The sequence below is a fragment of the Pyrgilauda ruficollis genome, unplaced genomic scaffold (genome assembly GCF_017590135.1).
Source record: "Pyrgilauda ruficollis isolate IOZ18807 unplaced genomic scaffold, ASM1759013v1 scaffold48, whole genome shotgun sequence".
Taxonomy (NCBI): Eukaryota; Metazoa; Chordata; class Aves; order Passeriformes; family Passeridae; genus Pyrgilauda; species Pyrgilauda ruficollis.
In genome coordinates, this window is record NW_024526377.1 from 14,060 (window position 1) to 35,779 (window position 21,720).

General features: G+C 46.4%; 1 protein-coding gene across 1 annotated transcript; it reads right to left on the reverse strand.

Moving 5' to 3' along the window:
• Positions 1–217: 217 nt before the first annotated feature.
• YTHDF2 (YTH N6-methyladenosine RNA binding protein 2) lies at positions 218–21,701 on the reverse strand. The gene is made up of 5 exons (XM_041479341.1): positions 21,437–21,701; positions 21,033–21,057; positions 20,680–20,759; positions 15,132–16,697; positions 218–1,150 (listed from the first exon to the last, which is right to left on the reverse strand). The coding sequence occupies exons 1-5, from the start codon at positions 21,461–21,463 to the stop codon at positions 1,127–1,129; spliced, it is 1,722 nt and encodes a 573-aa protein (XP_041335275.1). The 5' UTR covers positions 21,464–21,701; the 3' UTR covers positions 218–1,126.
• Between the last annotated feature and the right edge of the window lie 19 nt (positions 21,702–21,720).

Genomic DNA, 21,720 nt, shown 5'->3' on the forward strand with positions numbered 1-21,720 from the left:
GGCCAGGTGGGCACTGCCCCTTACATCTGGAGCCAGGTGACACTAGGGAGCCACAACAGTCCCAAAGGTCTTGGATTGAGCTGGGAATGCCAAGGTGAGAGGACCCTACTTCAAACTCAAGGAGAAATCACCTCTCCACTCCTTATTTCTCAGGTATTTTATCAATAGTTGTTATCCAAGGAGCTGAGAGCATGGGGAAGGGAGCACGAGACAACAGTGATGCTCAACAGGATCTCACATTTATTAATGAGAAGTGATTAATGGTGAAAAGAAAGGCAACGTCCAGTCCTCATTGACTTAACAAGAAACTGAAACATAGTCACTACACATTTTACAATTTCTTCCTTGGTTTGTTTGTTTTGGGCTTTTTATTGTCCAAAATTCATTTTCCTGTAAACAAGACAAGTTTTTACCACTGTTCTCAGCTTTCAAAAAATCAAATTCATCCAGACCTAATCTTTAAATCTATATAATGCACAAGAACAGAACATTTCTTAGGACTCCTAGTACTTGACTTTTGAGTAACAAAGGGTCAGAGAAAAATGAACCACCTTTAAGACATAACCTGTTGGACAATTTTGTTCAATTCTTCTTAGGCCAAAATCCCGACTTCCTCATAGAATTCCTCCTCTTCTGGTCCAGGGAAAGAAAAAAAAAAAAAAGTTACTCCACTTTGCATGGTGGATGTTATAATTCAGTGTTCCAAGTGCAAATATCAAAACTAGGGAAGGAGGCCCAACAGGGTGGAAAGAGGAGGAACAGTGGGATTTAAAAATAAGCAAAAAAAAAAGGCTTATGCCACTTATGGACTTGAAAATCCAAAAACCATAGTAAAAAGACAAAAACAAAGTGTATGCTCTGAAATCACAACCAAAGCCAAAAGAAAGGAGACAGGTTTTATCTCTACTCTACCTAGAAGGGATTTTTTTTGTAGTTGTTTTTGGTTTTTTTAGTCCTATGTCTTGTGATATTCCAATACCTTTTTTTTTTTTAATTGGAAGTTTGTAAAAGTCTTTTTGAAGTCAAAGGAATTAAGGAAAAAAAGTCCTAATTCTTTCTGGGATACTCTTGCTCCTTTCTCTCTGAAAGACAGCTGGGATGCAATCTGTGCTGGAGGAATGGCCTTTTACTTGACACGGCCTTGGCGTTCCTGCAAAAAAAAAATAACACAGATCATATTAACTGAGAGCAGTTTTATTCATCACTGTTACACATCAGCATTCCAAGACATGGCTCTCCCATGGAGCCTGTCCCATAGCCAGCAAAGCCAGGAAAAGAGCATTGTTCTTGTCCAAAGAAGTGCTGCTACTGCATCCAGTCATTGCAGGATGTGACATTGCTGAGGTCAAACAGCTCCTCATTCTCCTTTTTTCCTCATCTCAAGTGATTCACCACCTGCAGAGCTGTATCCAGCTCTGGGGATTCCAACATCCAAAGGATGTGGAGCTGCTGGAGGAACTCCACAGACTACAGAAACGCTCTGAGGGCTGGAACCCCTCTGCTCTGGAGATAGGCTGGGGGTGTTCATCCAGGAAGACCTCTGAGGCCCTTTCTGGTGCCTAATGGGGCTCCAAGAGAGCTGGAGAGGGACTTTTGTCAAGAGCCTGGAGGGACAGGACAAGGAAGAATGGCTTCCCACTGCCAGAGGGATCCCACTGCAGTGGGATCTTGGGAAGAAATTCTTCCCTGTGAGGGTGGTAAGGCCCTGGCACAGGGTGCTCAGAGAAGCTGTGGCTGCCTCATCCTTTTGTGTCCAAGGCCAGGCTGGACAGGGCTTGGAGCAGTCTAGTCTAGGTTATCTGCAGTGGTCTTTAAGGTCCATTCCAACCCAAACCATTACATGATTCTATGAAAAAATGCCACCTGAACTCCCATGTAGGCATCAAAGTAGGCTGGAGTTCAAACCCATGGAGCACTGACATCAGCCTTGATCTGCAGGGACTGAAACAGACCCAGCCCCCAGAAGAAAACCTCCTTGATACCCCTGACACAACTTCATGGTATCTCACTTGAAAAACAAGAACTTCACAGGAATTTCCCACTGACTGCTGCTATCACTCCGGGTTTTCCTCCAGCACGGTGGAAACACCCTGTCCAAACACTTGCACAAGAACAAAGAGAGGCAGCACAGCACCAAATACTCCAGACACCAAAGGCTGCCACCCCCTCGGCTGTTCTCAGCACTCCGTGCCCATCTCTTCTGAGTTCTGTTTGGGTTTAATGGAGAAGCTTTCACAGAAGCGGGTCCAGGCTTCCCCAAAGGGTTATGAGGTGTTTGAAGTGTCATTCCCAGATCATAAGACACCACCTCAGAAATGAAACCTGTCAGCAGCCAGAGGGCCCTGAGCAGATGCTTCTCCCTGGCTCTGCCTCTTCCTTGAAGACGGGCAGGTCCCCGTAGTCCAGGCATGACATGCACTGTGGGGTTCCAGCTCCTGCAAAGTGAGTCCATCACCACCTAGCTAGTCCGAGAGGTGCCAAGTCCATCCCACTTTCACAGCAAAGCCTTACCTGCAGCAGGTACCCACAGGTACAGCAAGTTTTCCCTCTTCACTCAGAGAGGAGATGCTGTCAGGGCTCTGAACCTAGTACACTGGTTCAGCTCAGGATGTTTGCCTGCATGTCCCTCCCTGGTTGAAGTTGTATCACCTGAAATAAGGGCAGCAACAGAGTCTCCTGCCTATGGTCCCATGCTAACCTGCTGATGGGAGGCACCTTCCTATCTTGCCAGCTCACACAACCTCTGCCACAAGGACAAGGCTGCTACAGGAAACACCATCCTTTGCCACTGCGGAATCCAGGGAGAGTCCATCCCCAAACAGCTTCAATCCTGGGACAACAGCATGTGCAGCCATCTGTCCTCAGAAACCTTCCCAAAAAGGGAGGCCTAGCCTCCAGCTCAGAACACCACCACTGGCTTTAGCCTCTCAGCCACAGACCCAAGGCTTCACCTCCCATTCCTCTGTAGGATGCAGAGTACAAGGCCAGCATGATCCTCTGATGTCTTCTGAGGACAGGGGTCAGACAAAGGCACACATTCTCATCAAGAATAGTTACCCAAATAAATAAATTTAATTCCCCTTTTCATGTAACTTTGCCCTAGTCTGTTGCAGGTGCTTTCACTGCCAAAACACCACTACAGCACAGCAAAATCCAACCGCTAGGTTGGGAAGCAGAGCCAGGCCTTAACACAGAGCACAAGAAGCACCACAGGGAGAGCCACAAATCCAAAGGAAGATGCCAAGCCCTGTTCCTGGTTCAGCAGCTAGCATGTTATGTTACATAGAGACAGATGGCAATGTCACACATCCCTTTGGGAAGCAGCTGCAACTGCCTGAGCTAACATAACTACTTCCCAAATGCAGACATGTGATAAGCTGGCTGCCATGTTCAATGTGCATCTCTGTGCATCTCCAGGGCCAGTGTCCTGGGCTGGGACAGTGGCCAAAGTTCCTGCTGCACACATCACCCTGTTAGCTGAGCAGCTGGACCCCAATCAATCACCTCTTCCTGCTGAGAGGATGATGCTACTCCCAAGGCCTGTGTGCAGCTGATTAGGAGCCAACCCCAGGGAAAATCCCCCCTTAAATACCAATGTGTCAGAACAGAGGCTAGAGCAGATGTCCACCATGTCACCAAGCTAGAGAGGGGACCAAAGTGAACATCTTCACTTCAGACCTACTGTAAACCAGGATTGAGGAAGGGGGTCCCCAAAAGGTCCCCATTTCCCTTCAGTCAAGAGCCTGCCTCAAGGAGTGAGCCAGAGGGGAATGGAAGAAAGGTGGCTGGATATGAAAGGAGGTGGATCCCTGATCCAAAACCACAGAACCCAACTGGTCTGGGTTAGAAGAGAGCTGAAATCTCATCTTGCCATGGGCAGGTACACTTTCCACTAGACCAGGTTCTTCCAGGCCCTGTCCAACCCAGCCTTGAACAATTCTGGAAATGGGGCAGCCACAGTTTCTCTGGGCACCCTGTGAAAGAGCCTCACCACACTCCTAGGGAACAATCCCTTCCCAATATCCCATCTGGCAGTGAGAAGCCATTCCCTGTCTTCTGTCCCTCCATTCATTGTCCAAAGTCCCTCTTCAGCTGTCTTGGAGCCTTTTTGGGCATTAGAAGGGTCTCTGAGGTCCATCTGAAGCCTTCTCTTCTCCAAGTGAACACCCGCAGCTCTCCCAGCCGGGCTCCAGCCCTCGGAGCATCTCTGTGGTTCCCTCTGGACTTTCTCCAGCAGCTCCACATCCTTCTGATGCTGGAATCACCAGAGCTCGATGCAGCAATGCATGTAAGGTGTCATCTGAGTGGAGCAGAGGGATCCAAGACATCCTGTCCTCGGGATGTTACAGTGAGCATTCAGCCACCAGCCAGATCTACCAGAATACACAGCAAGGCTCAATCACATTGCAAACATTTGTCCTTCCTGGCTCATCCTCATCCAAATCCCCAGGCTATGTAACAGTGTAAGTGTCACAGCCTACCCAAGCTACACAACAGCCCTGGAAGACAAAGCAGCATCTGCGCACACACACTGGGCTTTGCCCTGGGATACAATCCCTGGACAGCAAAGGGATTCCATCAAGAAGTGCTTTATGCCCTTTGGCTGCACTTTCATTAAACTTGGGTCATATCTTATTGATCCATATGGGAGAAGCAAGAAAGACACCTGCTCAGACTCATCCCCATCCATCAAACCCCTCAGGAACAGGAAAGACAAGAGCATCGTGGCATGGGAACGGCTGATACGTGCCATGGCTCAAATCCTGTGCTGACACCAAGCTCACACAGGGCAAGTAGGCGAACAGGAGCTCTCTCTGATCATGCCAAGCACTCAAAGCAACTTCAGTCCTGTCACTACTGCCCCCAGGGGCTGCAGCCATGTCACAAGCCAGGTCCTGATAACAGCAACTGAGCAATATGAGATCACCTTATATATTCACACTGCAGGGGAGCCAACAACAAAAGGATCAAGTGTTTGTACCTGACAAAATGACAATGAGAGACAACACTGCCTATCTGTTGAGAGGCTCTTACCTTGACTGAAAACCAAGGTTCAGCATCAACACTCCCAGCAAAGGTAAGGATTTTATTGCCACACCACAGATAGGGAAATAGCAGACTAAGCCAAAGGAGGACCTGGAGAAGAAGCCAGGGCACAGCTCCCACCTGTGCAGCACACAAACCCTAGTTTGTTGGGACCTGCCTGAGCTGCAGCACAGCCCAAGGCCCGTGGGCAGGCCAGGCCAGGCATAGTCTCAGTTTGGCCTCAGAAAGTCCTCCAAGCAAAAGGCATCATTCACCCAGTGCCTGTCCACAGAGGAAACAGCAGGCAATTCCTTCATTGGAGCACTGGAACTTCCAATACCATTCCCCAAAATCCTAAGACACCCAATCAGAAAATCCTGAGTTGGACCCACAAGGATTATTAAGTCCAGTTCCTGGCCCTGCACAGGACACCGCAACAATCCCACCCTGTGCTAGAGAGCATTGTCCAAATGCTTCTGGAGCTCTGGCAGCCTTGGGCCCCATGACCATTCACTGGAGAGCCTGTAATCAAACTCTGGCCTTGGTACACACACACAGACACACATAAACACTCTCACTCATCAAGCACCTGAACAGCCCCGCTCAGCCTGTGGTGTTGCACTTTGCTGTTTGATGCAATCCCAGCCAAACAACCCAGTGGGATTTCCATGTAACTGTGTCTCCAAGGCAGACATCTTAGATCACTGCCTTAGAAATCACAAGTTACTGCAGCCCATGGCCCTCCCAGCAGGATCTGCTCAAGGAAGACACAGCACAAATGATGGATGATGCATCACTTGTATATTATGATCCACACGCAGTCTGAAGTCCCAGTATTTTCAAACCAAATATGACTTTTCCTGTTGTCAGCATTAGAAAGCCACCAGGGTTACAAAAAAAAGCTACATCCTAGTCTAGAAAAGGGGATAACAATCAGGTAGTCATCTGGTTACAGCCTGACACCTTTATCCTACTTCCCATTCACTTAATGGGGCTCAGCACCAAGACAGGAGATAAGGCAAATAAAAGTGATTCTTTGTCATAGCAGGATGGACCTTTTGTTCTACAGATCAAAATCTAGCACAGCAAACTCAAATATCCACAGAACTCTAAACAGGGCAAACTCACATCAAGCAGGAGCCAAGAAGAGACAAATGGCCTTGGACACCTAATTTCCATGTCAGAGCAACCAGCCTGAGAAGAAGGGCATGAAGACAGCCAAGGCTTTTCCTTTACACAAGGGTTTACAAAGGTGGTCTGAGCTATTGGATATCCTCAGGCACACTGCTGTTCACCAGAATCTTTCCAGTCGCCTTTTAAAACTGATGCAATCAATTGCAAAGAACAAACCTCCTCTTGCTTAAACATCACATTTAATTGCCTGAATAAAGCAACCCAATTCCCATAAACATTTATAATTACTCTCACATAGGAACTCCTGTCCCACAGGGCAGGAAACAGAATGGTGAAAAGCTGAGAACATGCATGAATATTTAGAGCAACGGAGACAGAGCAAGCTGGGAGGATTCCCAGTGGCATTCCATGGGAGGACAGCTTGGCTCACAACACAGCCTGGACCTGGACTGGCTGACTTTGGAGCACAAGAAAAATAACACAAGTCCTTTCCAGTCATTAGGAAGAAAGAAAATTCTCCTGGTCTTCAACAGCCAGGGAGATTTTTATTCTTCCCCATCACTACAAGGGAAATGCATTTCATTACTCTGGTTACCTTAAGCGATCGCTCAGGCAAGAAGTCTTACCACAAGTGCCACAAAACTCTTCAGAAAAGGAAGGAACTCCACTTTCATGTTTCAAAATCTTCACTGCTGTAGACTTAAAGCCTTGGCAGTGCCCTCTGTCACACCATGCAGGTGTAATGCCAAGGACTGAAAAACTACAGAGCTTCAGTGGAATTTGTGGCTCCACATATTCATAAAACATCTAGAAAGAGGACTGACCAAGTTTACTGATGATATTAAGCTATTCAGAGCAATAAAACCAGCAGCTGACTAAGTGGACAACTTTGTAAGAAAAAGCTACTGAACTTTACAGGTACACTTGGTCTACCTGGTTGAGAAAAATTAAACAATGCATGTGCAGAAAATCCCTGCCCTAATTCCAAGATGACAGGTTCCAAACTGACCATTAACCATCAGAAACACGATCTGTAACTCCAGAAAATTGCCTAACCTGAAGAAAAGCAAATATCACCCTGAACAAAACACACCACTGTGCTGTATACAAACCCAGACAGGATTTATCCTGAGCAGAGTGTAAGCTTTGCTCCTCTCCACGTCCACAGGCATGGAGCAGAACTGGAAAAGTGTCACAGAAAAAACAGGGATGAGAAAGGGACAGAAACATTTGCATCTGCAGAGCCACTGTGCTCTAACTCTCTGGCCTGGAAGACAGATGACTGGAAAGGCAAAGTAGGCACAGAGGAGACAGTGAAGTAATTGCTCACCACCTTTTCTCACACAAGAAAAAGGGAGAATCATGAGGCAGACTCAAAGCAAATAAAAAGGACACATTTCCCCACACAACACATAAATTAACTGAAGAACTGCAGATCCTGTGGATGCTCAAGGAGTTCATTGAGATCATGGACAGAAAAATCATTAACTGATGAAGACAAAGATACATCTTTGGGATTATGTAAATTCCAAAGCCAACATATTGTTCAAAGGAAAGAAAACCTTCAGATATGAATATGTGCCTGTACTGTCCTCACAGGTGTTTGCTCTCAACTCTTATTGCCAGCTGCACACAGAACTTTCTAACTGGAAACAGCAGGGATACCCAAGCAATGTCTCCCTCTGTGCCCAGCAGACACACAGCTCCTGCAGCCACGTGAGACGCACTCGCACAGACTTTGATCTGACCCACTGCAGCTGTCCTGGTATTTGAGGCTTAAACACCACCTCCATCCCAAGTAAGACAGAAGAGACACTTCATGCTATCATCGCTAAGAAAAGGTGCTAAGAAAAAGACACCATAATATCCTGTATTGAGAATATTCTATATTGTGAGAGGACAAGAGCAGAACTATTTGCCTGCTTCCGTGAGCCAGGAAGAGCTGAATTCACAAGCTCAAGTAGAAGAGCCAACACTCTCTATAGCATGTCCCATCATTATATAACCATTTGAAAGGGAACATGAAGCCACATTCATTGGAACAGAGTTTTCTATTTCTTCTTCTTTTTTTTTTTTTTTTCTCTCCTCTAAGTGTATCAAGAACATGGCTCTGGAATCAGCTGAATTCCAAATCAGGCTGCAACAGCCAAAAGGCTGATGATCAAGACTTCTCGATTTCCTTAATTTATTTGGAAATTCTCCGAAGGTATTTTACAGATGGTACCACAAATAAGAGAGCTGAGATGGAGAGAGCAGAGCCTTTCCCCACTGTGCATAGATACAAAGAAGGAAACTGAAGAGTGTGGTTTCCTTTCCTCCCAAGACTAGAAACAAAATACAAGAGTTTTAGGTAGCTTTTATCTAAATCTTCCAAACTGGGATTACATTATAATAGCTCTGCAGTTAATAACACAGCATTGTATTTTTAAGGAAAAAAAATTAATTATAAAGAACCAGAAATTTCCAAGTTCTTGCACAAACCCCAAATGGTTCATTATTAACTGCTCAAACACACTGTCATATGACTTATGTGTCAATTAAAAAGGCTCATAATGGGCACTAATCATTGGAAGGAGCTACAAACAACTTCCATCCTAGCCGTTAGTTTGGGTAATGACCATCCTCGTTTAACAGGGACTTCCCTATGAACTGCTGTGGTAGAACAGGGTGCTGGCACTGTTCTGGCTGCCAAGCCTCCAGTGGTGTGTACCACTAAGGAACTAATTATTAACTCACAAAGCCATAAGACAGCACAATTACTACCAGGTACAAACCAGAACATGCAGGAAAATGAGAGGACTAATTGTGGTGAGAGTGACCACACAGCACAAAACAAGGAGCTTCATAAACCTGAAACAGAAGAAAACAGCTTCTTTCAGGCAAAAAGCTGGTGCAGAATTACAGTTTCAATAAGAATAAGGAAGAAACACTGTGCATGGAGCTATTTGAGTGACTGCCCACAGAACAATGCACTTCAACTGTTTTCTTGGGATCCTAATTGGCTTTCAGCAATGTCTTGTGACCCACTGTACTTCTGAATTAGGGAAAAATCCAGGGAACTGAACCAGACCATGCCCTGGCGGTTTCAGTGAATGAAACAGATGTCAAAGAGCTTTGCTTGGAGGATAAGAACTTTTTCTGGGGAAGCAGCTGTTAATAAAACAACCTGAAACACATACCTGTGTAAGTAGCTCTTAACCTTGGTGCCACCAAGTTATCCAGAATTCTTGGAGGAAAAAATAAAAGGAAGAAAACCAAAGCAACCCCAGCTGCTGACACCTTACTCGCTCCCTTCTGCATTCCAAGCCCTCCACAGTGTTTCCAGGGAACATACATATGTTTCCAGCCATACACATACAATTTATCACAGAATCATAGGCTGGTTTGGGTTGGAAGGGACCTGAAAGTCCACCCCATTCCACTCCCTGCCATGGACAGGGACACCTTCCACTAGATCAGCCAGCTCCAAGCCCTGTCCAGCCCCTGCCAGGACCTCAACACCCTTACAGAAATTAATTTCTCCTTAATATCTAATCTAAATCTACCCAACTTCAGTTTAAGGTCATTCCCCCATCTTAATTCATCTGCTGAAGGGAAAAAAAAAAAAAAGGGTTTTTTAATTTGAAAACATTAATTTGAAGTCATTCATATATTCATAATCAATTCAATTAACATACTTATAAGAACAATTCGTTCAGGGTATTCTGCAGCTCAGAGCTGAAATCATGCAGCCAAGATAATCTGGAGTGGGGGGACATGAAGCTTTGCCCACACTGAGGGCAAGAAGTAGGTTGGGAACAAGTTCACAAGAACAGGGTGTGGCATAAACTCCCCCTGGCTGAGGCCATACCTCCAAGATGTGTGAAACCCCATTGCAGATGGTCTGCACTCTCTGTCTGGCCCAACACCAATCCCAGTCCTTGAATCCTAGAATGGTCTGGGTTGGAAAGGACCTTATAAATCTTCTAGTTCCAACCCTCTGCCATGGACAGGGACAAAACAATTGAAAAAAATTTAAACAGTGCATCTCAACAGGCCCTTAACTAACATCAACAAGTCAACTTTAAATATTATTTTATAATATTAACATTACATTAAAATATTTTAAAGACTTCTAACACAACACTAGTAGTGAGAGACAGGACTACAAGGCAAGTGATTAGCTCTTCCACTGCTCTGATTCCACTTCAGTTGCAGTGAAAAGGCTTCCAGCTGCTCCTGTTTTAGGGATGAGGAAACAGCAGAAAACACGGATTAGAGCATCAGACAGATCTAAGTCTTCCCCTCCAGTTTTCTCCTGTCTTTATACACAGCTAGAACATGAGCAAAAATCTGTGAGTGCTGTCAAGGGCTGGCTTAAAAATATTGTAAGCACAAAATATTCCTTACGAACAGCCAGTGCCAAGCCACTGGAATAAGCAGGATGGTTTGTTTCCTCCACTCCTGGGCAAATATACGAGCATGGACACAGACCTACAGGATTTAAACAGCCTGGAAATAAACTGAAACCATATGCATCACTGAACAGCACAGCAGAAATTCTGTCTTGGTGTATCAATCACTTAATTTCACTATGGCCACGATTTGGAGCAGAAAACAGCAAATAGCCCTGGGATCACTGAATGAAAGGAACTGTGTGAGTAGAAGCAGTGTTTCCTTGCTGCAACAGAGAACAGTTGGCTTTGCCTTGATATGGAATATCCAGGAATTGAATCTTCAAGTCAGAAATACTGTCCTGTGGAACATGGTAAAGCCAAAGCAAATGCAGCATTCTCCAGGACAACTAACAGCAGGAGGAAAAGAGTGCTCGTCCACCCTATATGAAATGTTCTCTCTCATTCCCTCTGAGATTACAAATTGGGAAGAAGAAAAAAGAGCTTTGTAAAATCCATCAGAAAGCATCCATGTATTCCAGTGACTGTGAAATAGCCTGCCCATTTCAAACAGGCTCATACAACACCCCTCAGTTTTCCCTTAAATCACATGTTCCAAGGAGACAGTGACACTTGCCAATATTAATACTCCTTTAACCAGCAGACAGCATCAGCTGAGGCACAAAGCAGCATAATTCCAGAAATAACAGATCCAATCTGGCCAATCCGACCTCTGTGCTTTGAGGCTGATCCTCATCATGACAAACCTCACCAAAGCTCTCCCTGTTCTGCACAGCTCAGCCTGACTCAACTCTCAAAGTCCCAGCGCCAAGTGTCTCTTCTCAGCTGCAAACCCGACCACTCTACACAGCACTGGTTTTCATGAGATAGCCGTCCTAAAATCCCTGGAACCTGTGAGTAGCCAAATATCTCAAGCCTGGGCAGGCAGAAAGAACCAAAATAAACTTCTCTTGGAGTTTTCCACCGATTGCATTTCCACAAAACACAAGCTGTCAACCTTTCACACCAAGCAGATCATTATGGGAGACCTTTACAGCGAGGTCAATGCAGCATTCCTAGAAACCCAAGTGCATGACCATGGGGCAGGGATTTGTGTTGTTGTTTTGGTTGCTTAAAGCAAAGATAAAATAATTCTTACATGGAAGAAGTCAGTGACAAGCTCTACCATAAAAGCAGCTATTCTGGGTCTCAAGACTGCTCTGGGCAGGATTGCACTGCGAGTTGGCTCCACCATTTTGGGTCAGGAGAATATTCAAACCTTTTAAAAAACTGGATTAGTAGAGCAAAGCAACACACAGAAAAGAAATGGGGATTAGCTTTAGAGGAACAGGATGGGCACAGGCAACAGGAAGGGAAAAGAAAGAGGATTATTTTAGTGTTTTCAACACTGAACTAACTACCCACCCCTCTCCCTTCACTGGACAATGGAAACAGCATCAACACTATACATTTTTCATATAATTTCTTGGACCTGCTTTAGGGGATTCTGAAGAAATGACTAACAGTGAGAAGTATAAAAGAATATTCAAGAGTTTCCAGACTATCACAAGAGATCATCCATCTGCTCAGGTAGCAAGCGTGAATCAAACTGCAAATGAGACAAAGATTTGGGCAAGTCGCAGCTGAGTGAAACAACTGCACCTTGGGATAAGTTTGAAACAAGCCAAACCTTGAAACATTTAGGCTTCAAGGAACACAAGTGCAGAGCATCAACATCTCACACTGTAGGAGAAATAAAAGAGCTGGGAGCAATGGAATTTCCCCAGCACAACAAGCAGGCAGGGAGCTGCTGCCAGACCAGCATTTTAAATTTCCAGTGCTTCAGTTCTGGTTCCTCATATATTTAATTCAGATGATTACTTGAGATGCTTCAAGCAGATAGAGCATGGCTTGGGCTTTTTGGCATCTCTACTCCCATGGTAGGAATCACTCCAAGGAAAAAAAAAAACTCTCCTTCAGCAAAAATAACTGTTCCTCAATGAAACCATGAAAGAGAAGTTACAGAAACCTTAATCACATTCCAGGCTTCCAGGCTGTGTCAGTGAGTGATTGAGGAGATCAAACTGTTGCTGTAAGAATGACCAAGGCCCAGAGAGTCACCTCCTCCGTGCCGGATGTTACAGGGGCCCAGAGCATGAAACACAGGGTGAGTAAATAGCAAAGAGCAAACACCAACTGTGTTTACACAACTCCCTCCTCCTCTGTGAATTCCAAAGACCTATGACTAAGTTCCTTTGCAGAGAAAGAGCACTTTCCTAATCAACTGCTGCTGCATCCACTAGAACATGATTCAGAAAGGCAGCACTGGCACTGAGACTATGGCTGCTGCTTTTGACTCTCCACACCAGCACATCTCAAGAAGCAAGCAAGGGGAGAAGACTTCAAAATGCAACTGGGAAGATGAATAAAGATAGTTTACAGCTTTAAGAAAACTGCTAAGCCTGATTTCTAGTATATTTCTGATTTTCAGACTTTTACACAGCAAACACAGCAGCCTTCCAGAAGAGCCCAGCATTCTGTCTGCTTTTACCAAAGCCTTCTCTTTCCCTCCTCCTTCTGCTTACCCATACTTAGTATTAACTCTTTTCATCCATCCATCCATCCATCCCTAACCTGTCCTTAAGGAGCATTTTCCTCCTTTCCCTGCATTCTCCCACTGTTCCAAGGTCTGACACTAACAATGCTCACTGTTGCTCCCTGAAGTCAGGTCTGGAGGGTTTCACAGAATCCCATAACGATTTAGGTTGGAAAGTACCTTACAGATGATCCTGCTCCACCCCTTGCTGTGGGCAGGCCCACCTTCCACTAGACCAGCAGCTCCAAGCCCATCCAGTCTGGTCTTTAACACTTCCACGGATGGGCCAACCTGTGCCAGAGCCTCCCCACCCTCACAGGAAAGATAAAGGCTGGATAATAAGTGAAACAATTCTAGGAGGTGAAATGACACAAAACAATCAGGTCCTCACAAAACACTAGTTTACACATTCACTCCTTGCCATTTATTATTCCTCCCTTAGAGACTATCGCCAAGCACTGCAAGTAACCACAAATGTGCTTAAGTATTATAATTTATATGATGCTCCATGTAAAATCTATATAAAAAATTTAAAATTGCATTCACTGTCACAGTGAGCAGTTGCAGCTCCTGATTCTGCTTTTCAAATCTTGGGGGAAAAATTCCCCATTGCTCAAATTAAAGAGATCATCAGGAAACTCTGGCACACTCCCAGCCAGCTGTTCAAATGCTAATTTTTTTAATTATCATTTTGATCAAACATAAGCCAGTCCCACATTGAGGGGAAGGGCAGCCCCAGGTGACTTTACTACAGCTGAACCCAAGTAAGATTCAAAGCCCACTGGTTCCTGAATTTGGGGCAGGATTTTCAATTAATGCATCGTTAAGGAGTAGATGATGACAAGAAGATTTGAGAGCAGCTGCAAGGCAAGTTGGGAGCTCAGCTCATGTACCACACTGCTGGCAGCACCAGCAGGTGACAGCCCACCATGGCCCCAAAGAGAGCAAGGAGGAACAGAGCAACCATGTCCACAGGACAAGCAGTCACAGACTTCAATTGCAGTGAGGGAGATTTAGGTTGGGCATTAGACAAAGCCTCCTTACAGGAAGGATAATTGAGGAGAGAGATAAATTGCCTGGGGAGGGACAGGAACTGCTCTTCCTGGAGGTTTTACAAGTGGAGGGAGACATCTGTCATGCTGACCCCACTGTGGCCAGGGGGAGGATTAGCAGCCATTCTAAGACCTGGCTCTAGTTTCTAACAACTTCCCAAATGCCTTGCTGGTCTTCAAACTGCTCTGATCCAGGAGCTGATAATGGCACAGAAATACATTTTGTTTACACCACAGCACTTGGCAAAGGCTGAGATTCAGCATAACCAACACACAGTCAATCGCAGGCAGGGCCTGGGCAAGGCTTCTCACCCTGCTCTGCCAAGTGCTGGCACCTATTTCATAGAATCATGGAACAGTTTGGATTGGAAGGGATGTTAAAGATCATCTAATTCTAACTCGCTGCCATGGGCAGGGACACCTTCTGCTACACCAGGCAGCTCCAAGCCCCATCCAACCTGGCCTTGGACACTTCCAGGGATGGGGCAGCCACATCTTCTCTAGGCAATCTGTGCTAGGGCCTCACCACTCTCACAGGGAACAGTTTTCTCCTAATATCCAATCGAAACCTATTCTCTCAATTCAAAGCCATTTCCCCTTGTCCTGTCCCTCCAGTCCCTTATAAATAGTCTCACTTAAATCTTTCCTGTGGGCTTCTATCAGGCACTAGAAGGCCACTAGAAGGTCACCCCAAAGCCTTCTCTTCTCCTGGCTGAACAATTCCAATTCTCTCAGTCTTTCCTCACAGCAGAGGTGCTCAATCCCTTTAATCACCTTGGCGGCTTCTCTGGACATACTCCCCAGTAAAGACAGGCTACTATTTAGGTGTGGGTTCCAGGTACGAGGAGGCAGATAGCCAAAAGGCAAGCTAATGTCCACACCCAGAGTTTGTCCGGTGCAAGGCAGCGCCCTTGCCCTGCAGAACTCAGACAAGACACACAAACATGTTACCTTTTTAACATTTTCCTCCTCCTCTTGGCGTTTCTCATAGTGTGAGAAGTCATCAAAGATGGAGGTGGTGTGCTTGTAGGTGGCGATAATTTTCAACACCTGTTTAGCCTTTTCCAGAGGCACCTCCTGAGTGTCCCTGGAGTTGGTCACTGGTTTATTCTCGTTGTTCTCTAGGCGGATGTGTCGCAGCTGGCTGTTGGGAACGTCCTTCACAAAAATCCACCTGACATCAAAACGTCCCTTCCATTTGTCCTGGGACCACACACCTGCACAGGTGTTATAGTCCACAGCAGATTTCATTTCTGCTATGCCGCAGAAGTGACCACTACCATTGACACTGAACAGTAAGTATACGGGGCCCTTCCCATTCATGGAACGATAGGCTGCATCCAGTCTCTTGTTGCCATGCTCCGTACTGCACCAGATGTTGTATTTAATAGAACGGTGAATATCATCCTCAGAGTAACTCTTAATGATGAAAACCCGCCCATGCTTTGGGTTCCAGTCAAAATCCTTGGGGTTGTAGTTGTTAACAGATCTCAACTTCTCCAAGACTGGGTGTGGCTCAGAAGGAGAACCAGAACTGGCCTGAGCCTGTCCCACTCCGTTACCATCCACTCCATTCTGGCCAAAGCCGTTGCCACGATTCCGAGGGGCGACCCACCGGGTGGGCTGCGCTGGTGGCACAGGCAGTGGGGCTGGTGGTGGCAGTGCCTGCGACTGCTGCCCACCCAGAGCCTGGGTCACTGGTGGGCTACTACTGATCTGCTGGCCCAAGGGCTGCGGAGACACCTGTGGTGGCTGCTGGGCAAGATTCTGGACCAAGGTCTGTGATGGGGCTTTTGCCACTGACCCTTTGTTATCCCAAGTTCCGATATCCATGTTATGTTTTATGGGAGGCGGCGGAAGACTTGGCCCTGCAATGCCATTCTTAGTCTTCAGCTTGGGCTGCTGCTTGGCAGGTTTGCTGGCAATGTCAGCCCATGAGGTCGGCTTTGGTGGTGCAATCGTTGCCGGAGGCAAACTGTTCGACGTCACAATATTACTGGTGATAGATCCGCTCCCCACGGCTGAGCCGACGACTTTCGGGACACTGCTCGCCACGTCCGTGCTGCCCAGCTTGAGGGCTGCCATGCCCTGGTCAATGGTGTTCATGCCAGGAGCCTTGTTCAGGGTCTCACTGGCAAAGGCTGACTGCCCATCGATCATGGCCCCTCCCAGTGAGCTGGGAGCATAGGCATAGTTGCTGCTGTAGCCAGAGCTTTGAGTGGATTGTCCCTGAGAATTGTTATTCCCCCAAGCCGAAAAGTCAATCCCACTTGGAAAGAAGTTAAAGCCATGCTGCCCAAGGAATGGAGTGCTGCCAAGGGCCCCTGGCTGCCCGAACATGGCATCGGGGAGGAAGTGAGGCTCCCCGTTGCTCAGCTGTCCATATGAGGTCAGGTAGGGCATGGGGGGGTCTCCCCCTGTGGACCAGGCAGCTTCGCCTAAGGAGTAGGAGAATCCAATGGAGGGACTGAAGTAGCTTGGTAAGTAGGAATCAGACATTGCAGTGTATGCATTACTCTGAAAGAAAACCACAAAAACATAAGCACTGAATTGTTAGGAGGAGCTGAACCAATTTTAAGGGACCAGGAGTAAAGGCAGCTTAGACTTCCCATGTCCTACTCCTTCCTACTTTAAGGCTGGGTAGATAAATAGGCCCAGCCTTGAACACCTCCTTTGTTAGAAAGGCTCTAAAATCTGTTCCATTGCCAGAAAGGTTAAAGACAAAGGCTAAGAAGGTTAAAGGCAAAGCTTCCCATGCCAAGAGGTGAGTGTGTGGTGTTCCTGAAATACACTGGCCACTGGGAATCCCCGGAGCTCCTGCTCAGACTATAAATCCAGTATCTTGCATCCAAATATCATCTTCTGCTAGTAGCTACTTCCAACAAGGGTTTTTCCTGCTTGTGTAACATACTTAACCCTTATCAGAGTGTTCCAGGGAGGATTTGGGGAAAGAATGCAGAGAGAAGGAGAATAAGAAAGAAAAGGATCCAGTGGAAACACACTGTGAAAATCACGAGTGCCCCTGATTGCTTTCCTTAAACTTACTAGCCATGAAAACAGCTTTATTCCTACAATTTGAAGTTCCACATTTCACAATATTTCAAGCAATTGCAAACAAACAGGGATTTAAGGCCTATTCCTCAAAACACAAACTCCTCCAGTGCTGTGGGTACACACTGAAAATTACCTGAAAATGGGAAGTAATCAACAGAAGCCTTTTGCAACACAGTGACAGCACCAGTACAAGCAGGTTTCAAATCCAGAGAGAAAAAAAAAACCGGCTCCATGCCTTGATCTCCCTTTTAACATCCAAGTAACCTTTAGGTTACAAAAAACAAATGCCTAATTTGACAATTAGGGAAGTCTGAGACATCCCCAAGATTTGCTTACATGAAAAACATCTGTCATTTCCCATTCAAACCCAGGTCCCCTCTGGGGAGTGGTCTCAGTCCTGCTAATGGGCATCATCCTCAGTAATTTGAACCTGTGAGCAGCAGCCTCGCGCTGCCCAGCCCCTAACACACCAGCCCAGTACAGACAAGATCAAAGGAAAATTCAGTTCCCAGCTAAAAGCCTGGCTTGCAGCAGGCTCTGCTCCATTTTTCATTGAATCACATATTCACGTGCCCAGCACAGCTCCCAGAGGATTTTATGCCACGCTGAAATCCAGGGAGTCTCTCAAGATGGCTCTGGCACCCTCCAGAAATAGCTGGTTTGCCACTACCTTCTACTTACAGGAGAGCAACAAGTTTGGATCTAACCAAGCCCCAACTTCACCAAAATTAATAGGAATTATTTAACACCATGTGTTCAGAGACAAGATTTCTGTGGTACTGCCTGAAAACTAAAGAGATGCTCTGTTCAACCTTTGATTTCACAAAGGGCTCCCAAAAGCAAATTAGTAAAAAAACTCACTCTCATCTAAGGTTTTACTAACTGAGAAACTCAATCCTGCTAAACCCAGGACTCAGTATATCCAAAAGCACCAACACTGACACTAACTTGTAAGACAAATGAAACTTAAAACTTCCTATTACTATTTTGAGCCAACAACATCACTTCATAAGTTTATTGCCTCAATGATAAGAGTAACATTTTCTCTCCTGAACTCAGCTTTAAAGAAACAGGAACATGCCAGCCCATCCCTAAACCTGAGGGATAGCCATTGTCTCTCCACAGGAGCACTCAAAGCACATCACTGTCAGATTAAAAAAAAAATAAATTTTTTCTTCTTGTCACCTCAAAATATTTTCCCACTGGGCAATTATGTTCAACTTTGAGATATCTAACACTGGGTGTATTATGACCTGTAGAATACTAAGCACCTGCATACAGGTAGTAAGAAGGGAGCAGAGCAGTTCAAGAGTTGAGCACAGGCAGCTCAGAGCAGATTTGGGACACAGTCACTGCTGTTCTCCACCTGAACGTCTCCAACACTGCTTTGTTATCAAACACAGCACCTCACTCTGTTCCCCTGCCCTTGCGCAACTGACACACTTGCTGATTACCATGCAAATAAAACTCCACCAGCTTCTCATTCTCTCCATGACTAAGACTCTTCGCACAGTTATTTCCTCAAATTCACTGTTCCTCTTCACCTCAGACCAGGGTTCTTAGTGAGCCTTGCTGTTCAGCTTTTGGTTTTTAAAGGGTTAAAAAATAATTTACTGTGTATCTGTGCTTTAAAATACACAGTAACCTCATGGGAACTGACAAGTAACAGTCATACCTGAAAGAGCAGGTGGGGTTTAAGGAGTAGTGAAACTTTACAACACAGTTACCTCACGTGTGTGTGGAGAGCTCAGGAAGCAACTCCAGAAGTCATTTAATTCAATTATTCAGAGCAGTTTCTCTAACTTCCTTTTCCATCTCCACCAAAGAGGTGTACCCTTGAATATCTATGTATTTTTGCCTCCCTCCAGACAGAGCTCTGGTGGTTTTGGACTCTACACAGCACAACAAGGAACTGAGAGTCACTCAAAGGTTCCACTCCAAGTTAACTTGGTGGTTTCACCTTGCTCTGGCTCAGTTTCTGCCTCCTGGGGGCACATACAACCACTTCCTTATTTTTAAAATTAATTTTTACCAGCCTGAGACACACTGAAAGAAATTAAAGATCCAGAAATACTTCATCAAAACATGTATAAGAGTAAAATACTGTGTTGCTTCAAAATTATAGTAAACCTTTTTGTGTTTAGGAAACTTAAATAAAACTGCAGTTTGTATGAAATACATCCATATTCAGAAAGAAGCTGGGAATTAGGGATGTTGATAGCTGAGATGGAAAGAAACCAGCATAAAACAACAGCTACTAGGAAAGCAGCTGCTTTTATTCAAGACTTGAGAAAGCAATAACTTTCTCTCACCCTATGAAGGCTGAATTTAGGCTTGTAACTTTTCAAGGGGTTGAATGCAATGAGTTGTCTTGATGGACAGGCTGAATTCTGAAGATTATGAACAGCTGACAGACAAAGAATACTTACTTATCCTCAGATCTTGAGCACAAACTAGGAAAATACTTGCTGAAAATTTAACTGAGACAGTAACCTGCTCCTGTGTTCCAATAAAACATGCATCACATTTACATGAAAAAAAAAATGTACTGACTAATAAAAATATGAAAAAAAATACAGCCAGGGGAAACCAGAACAGCTTATTTTTACTAATCACAACTGGAAAGAGAAGGCAAGAGAATAACCTGTCTTCTCCAGTGCTATTACAGATGTTTATCTATGGTACTCAATTGTACATCTAATCAGCTCAACTCCATCTGTTCTGTGTCACTCCCCTGCAGCTCACTAAGGAAAACAAACAAACACAGTTAACAGTGGTGTTACTCTAAGAGAAAGAGAAGAGGAAAAGTAGCTGCAAGTTTGACTTCCAGGATCTGGTCACAAAACTCCAAAACTCTTTGGCTCAGCTTGTAACTGAAGTTCTCAGAAAGTCTCAACACTTTTATCACATGTGGACTCTAGGTCTGGGTTTTTTTTTGCGAAAAACAGAGAAATCCCCCTGACAGGCATCATCAGTTGACTTGTGTTGAGATAAGAAGGTTGATCTGATCCTCTGAAAGTGCAGTAGTCTTCCGTGAAGCAACTTCACAACCCAACTCAGTATATTTCTCTGATGTAAAGAACCAGAAACCAACACAGGCACAACACTAAAACTGAAAGAGCAGAAATGGTGACTTTGAGACAGTCACGTTGGAAAAAAAGAGCTAGACACCAATTCTAGGAAGTTCTCGCAGCCTCAAAAAGTTGCTAAAAACCTTCCTACCTCACCCACCACAATCTAAGGGCAGTCAATACTTTCTGCCAGCAGAAATGCTGGTAGAATATATATAGGAACTATATAGGATAGAATATAAGTTAAGGCAGCTGGCAAACATCAAAATGCAATCAGAGGAGATGGAGAACATACAAGGAGGCCAAACGTCCCTCCCTTGGAGCAGCAGGAAACCTTGCTGCTCTTGGTCCTCCTGCCAGCAACAGGTACTCACCGGGCGGGCCTGGGGACTCAGGTAGGGCTCAAAGTCATCATCATTCAATCCATCTTTCTGGTGCACAGAACCGTTTTGCACTGAGAAGAGATGTGTAACATTAGAAAAACCTATGCAATAAGCTCCCATTATCACCAGCTTAAAGTATTTAAAGCCAAACCCTAGAATATACTTCTGCCAATTCTAACACACCACACTTAGCCCACGGCACACAGACACTTTCCCACCGCACAGGCATCACCTGCAAATTATCCCCAGCCCAGCAGCCAGGCCTGGTCGCAGGGTTTATTTCCCTCCCGGCAGCAGGATCCTCCCGCTCCCAACCAGGCCCGCCCGGCCCCCCGGGATCTCACCTTTGTTGCCTTGGCCCTTGGGTCTCTGGCGCGACAGCAGTGACGTGGGGAGAGAAAAAGGGAAAGCCGTGAGTCAGAGGAACAGACCCGGCCCGGGTGGGGATACAGACCCGGCCGAGTGAGGAGATTACAGATCTGGGGTGGGTAAACAGACCCGTCGCGGCGGGGGAAGCCGGCGCCCGGCAGGGACAGACCCGGCCCGGGGAGCGGAGAGATCCGGCCGGGGAGGGTCGAGCCCTGCGGGGACAGGCCCGACCCGGCCGCATCACAATGGAGCGCGGCCCCGCGACGGGAGAGGAGTGAGGCCGCAGCAGCCGCCGCCCGGCCCGAGGCGCAATCCCTTAGGCCCAGAGCCGCGGCCTCGCCCAGCAGGGCCGTCCCGGTATCGGCGGGGGGTCTCCTACCTGCTCCAGGAGGCTGCTAGCCGACATGGCTCCGCGGCGGGGCTGCAGGCGGGGCGGGGCGGAGCGGGAGGCGGCGGCGCTTTGTCCGGGCCCAGCGGGCTCGGGCTGCCCTGGCGGACTCGGGGCGGCCGCCGGCAGGGCGGGGGGACGCTCTATCCCACCATCTCCATCCCACTCCCCCCGGCCGCGCGTCTCTATGGCCCGGGCCCGCCGCCTCGCGCTCCCCCCGCCCGGTCACGCGGCACCGCGCGCGCCCAGGCACAATGGCGGGAAATGGGGGGGGG

What these genes read in the sequence shown, in the direction of transcription:
- YTHDF2 (XM_041479341.1), bottom strand. Translation starts at nt 21,463, where the DNA reads ATGTCGGCTAGCAGCCTCCTGGAGCAG. An exon ending in CAAGGGCCAAGGCAACAAAG is followed by an intron (nt 20,760 to 21,032) that starts GTGAGATCCCGG and finishes ATCTCTTCTCAG; the next exon opens with TGCAAAACGGTTCTGTGCAC. An exon ending in AGGAGGAAAATGTTAAAAAG is followed by an intron (nt 1,151 to 15,131) that starts GTAACATGTTTG and finishes TTTTTTTTGCAG; the next exon opens with GAACGCCAAGGCCGTGTCAA.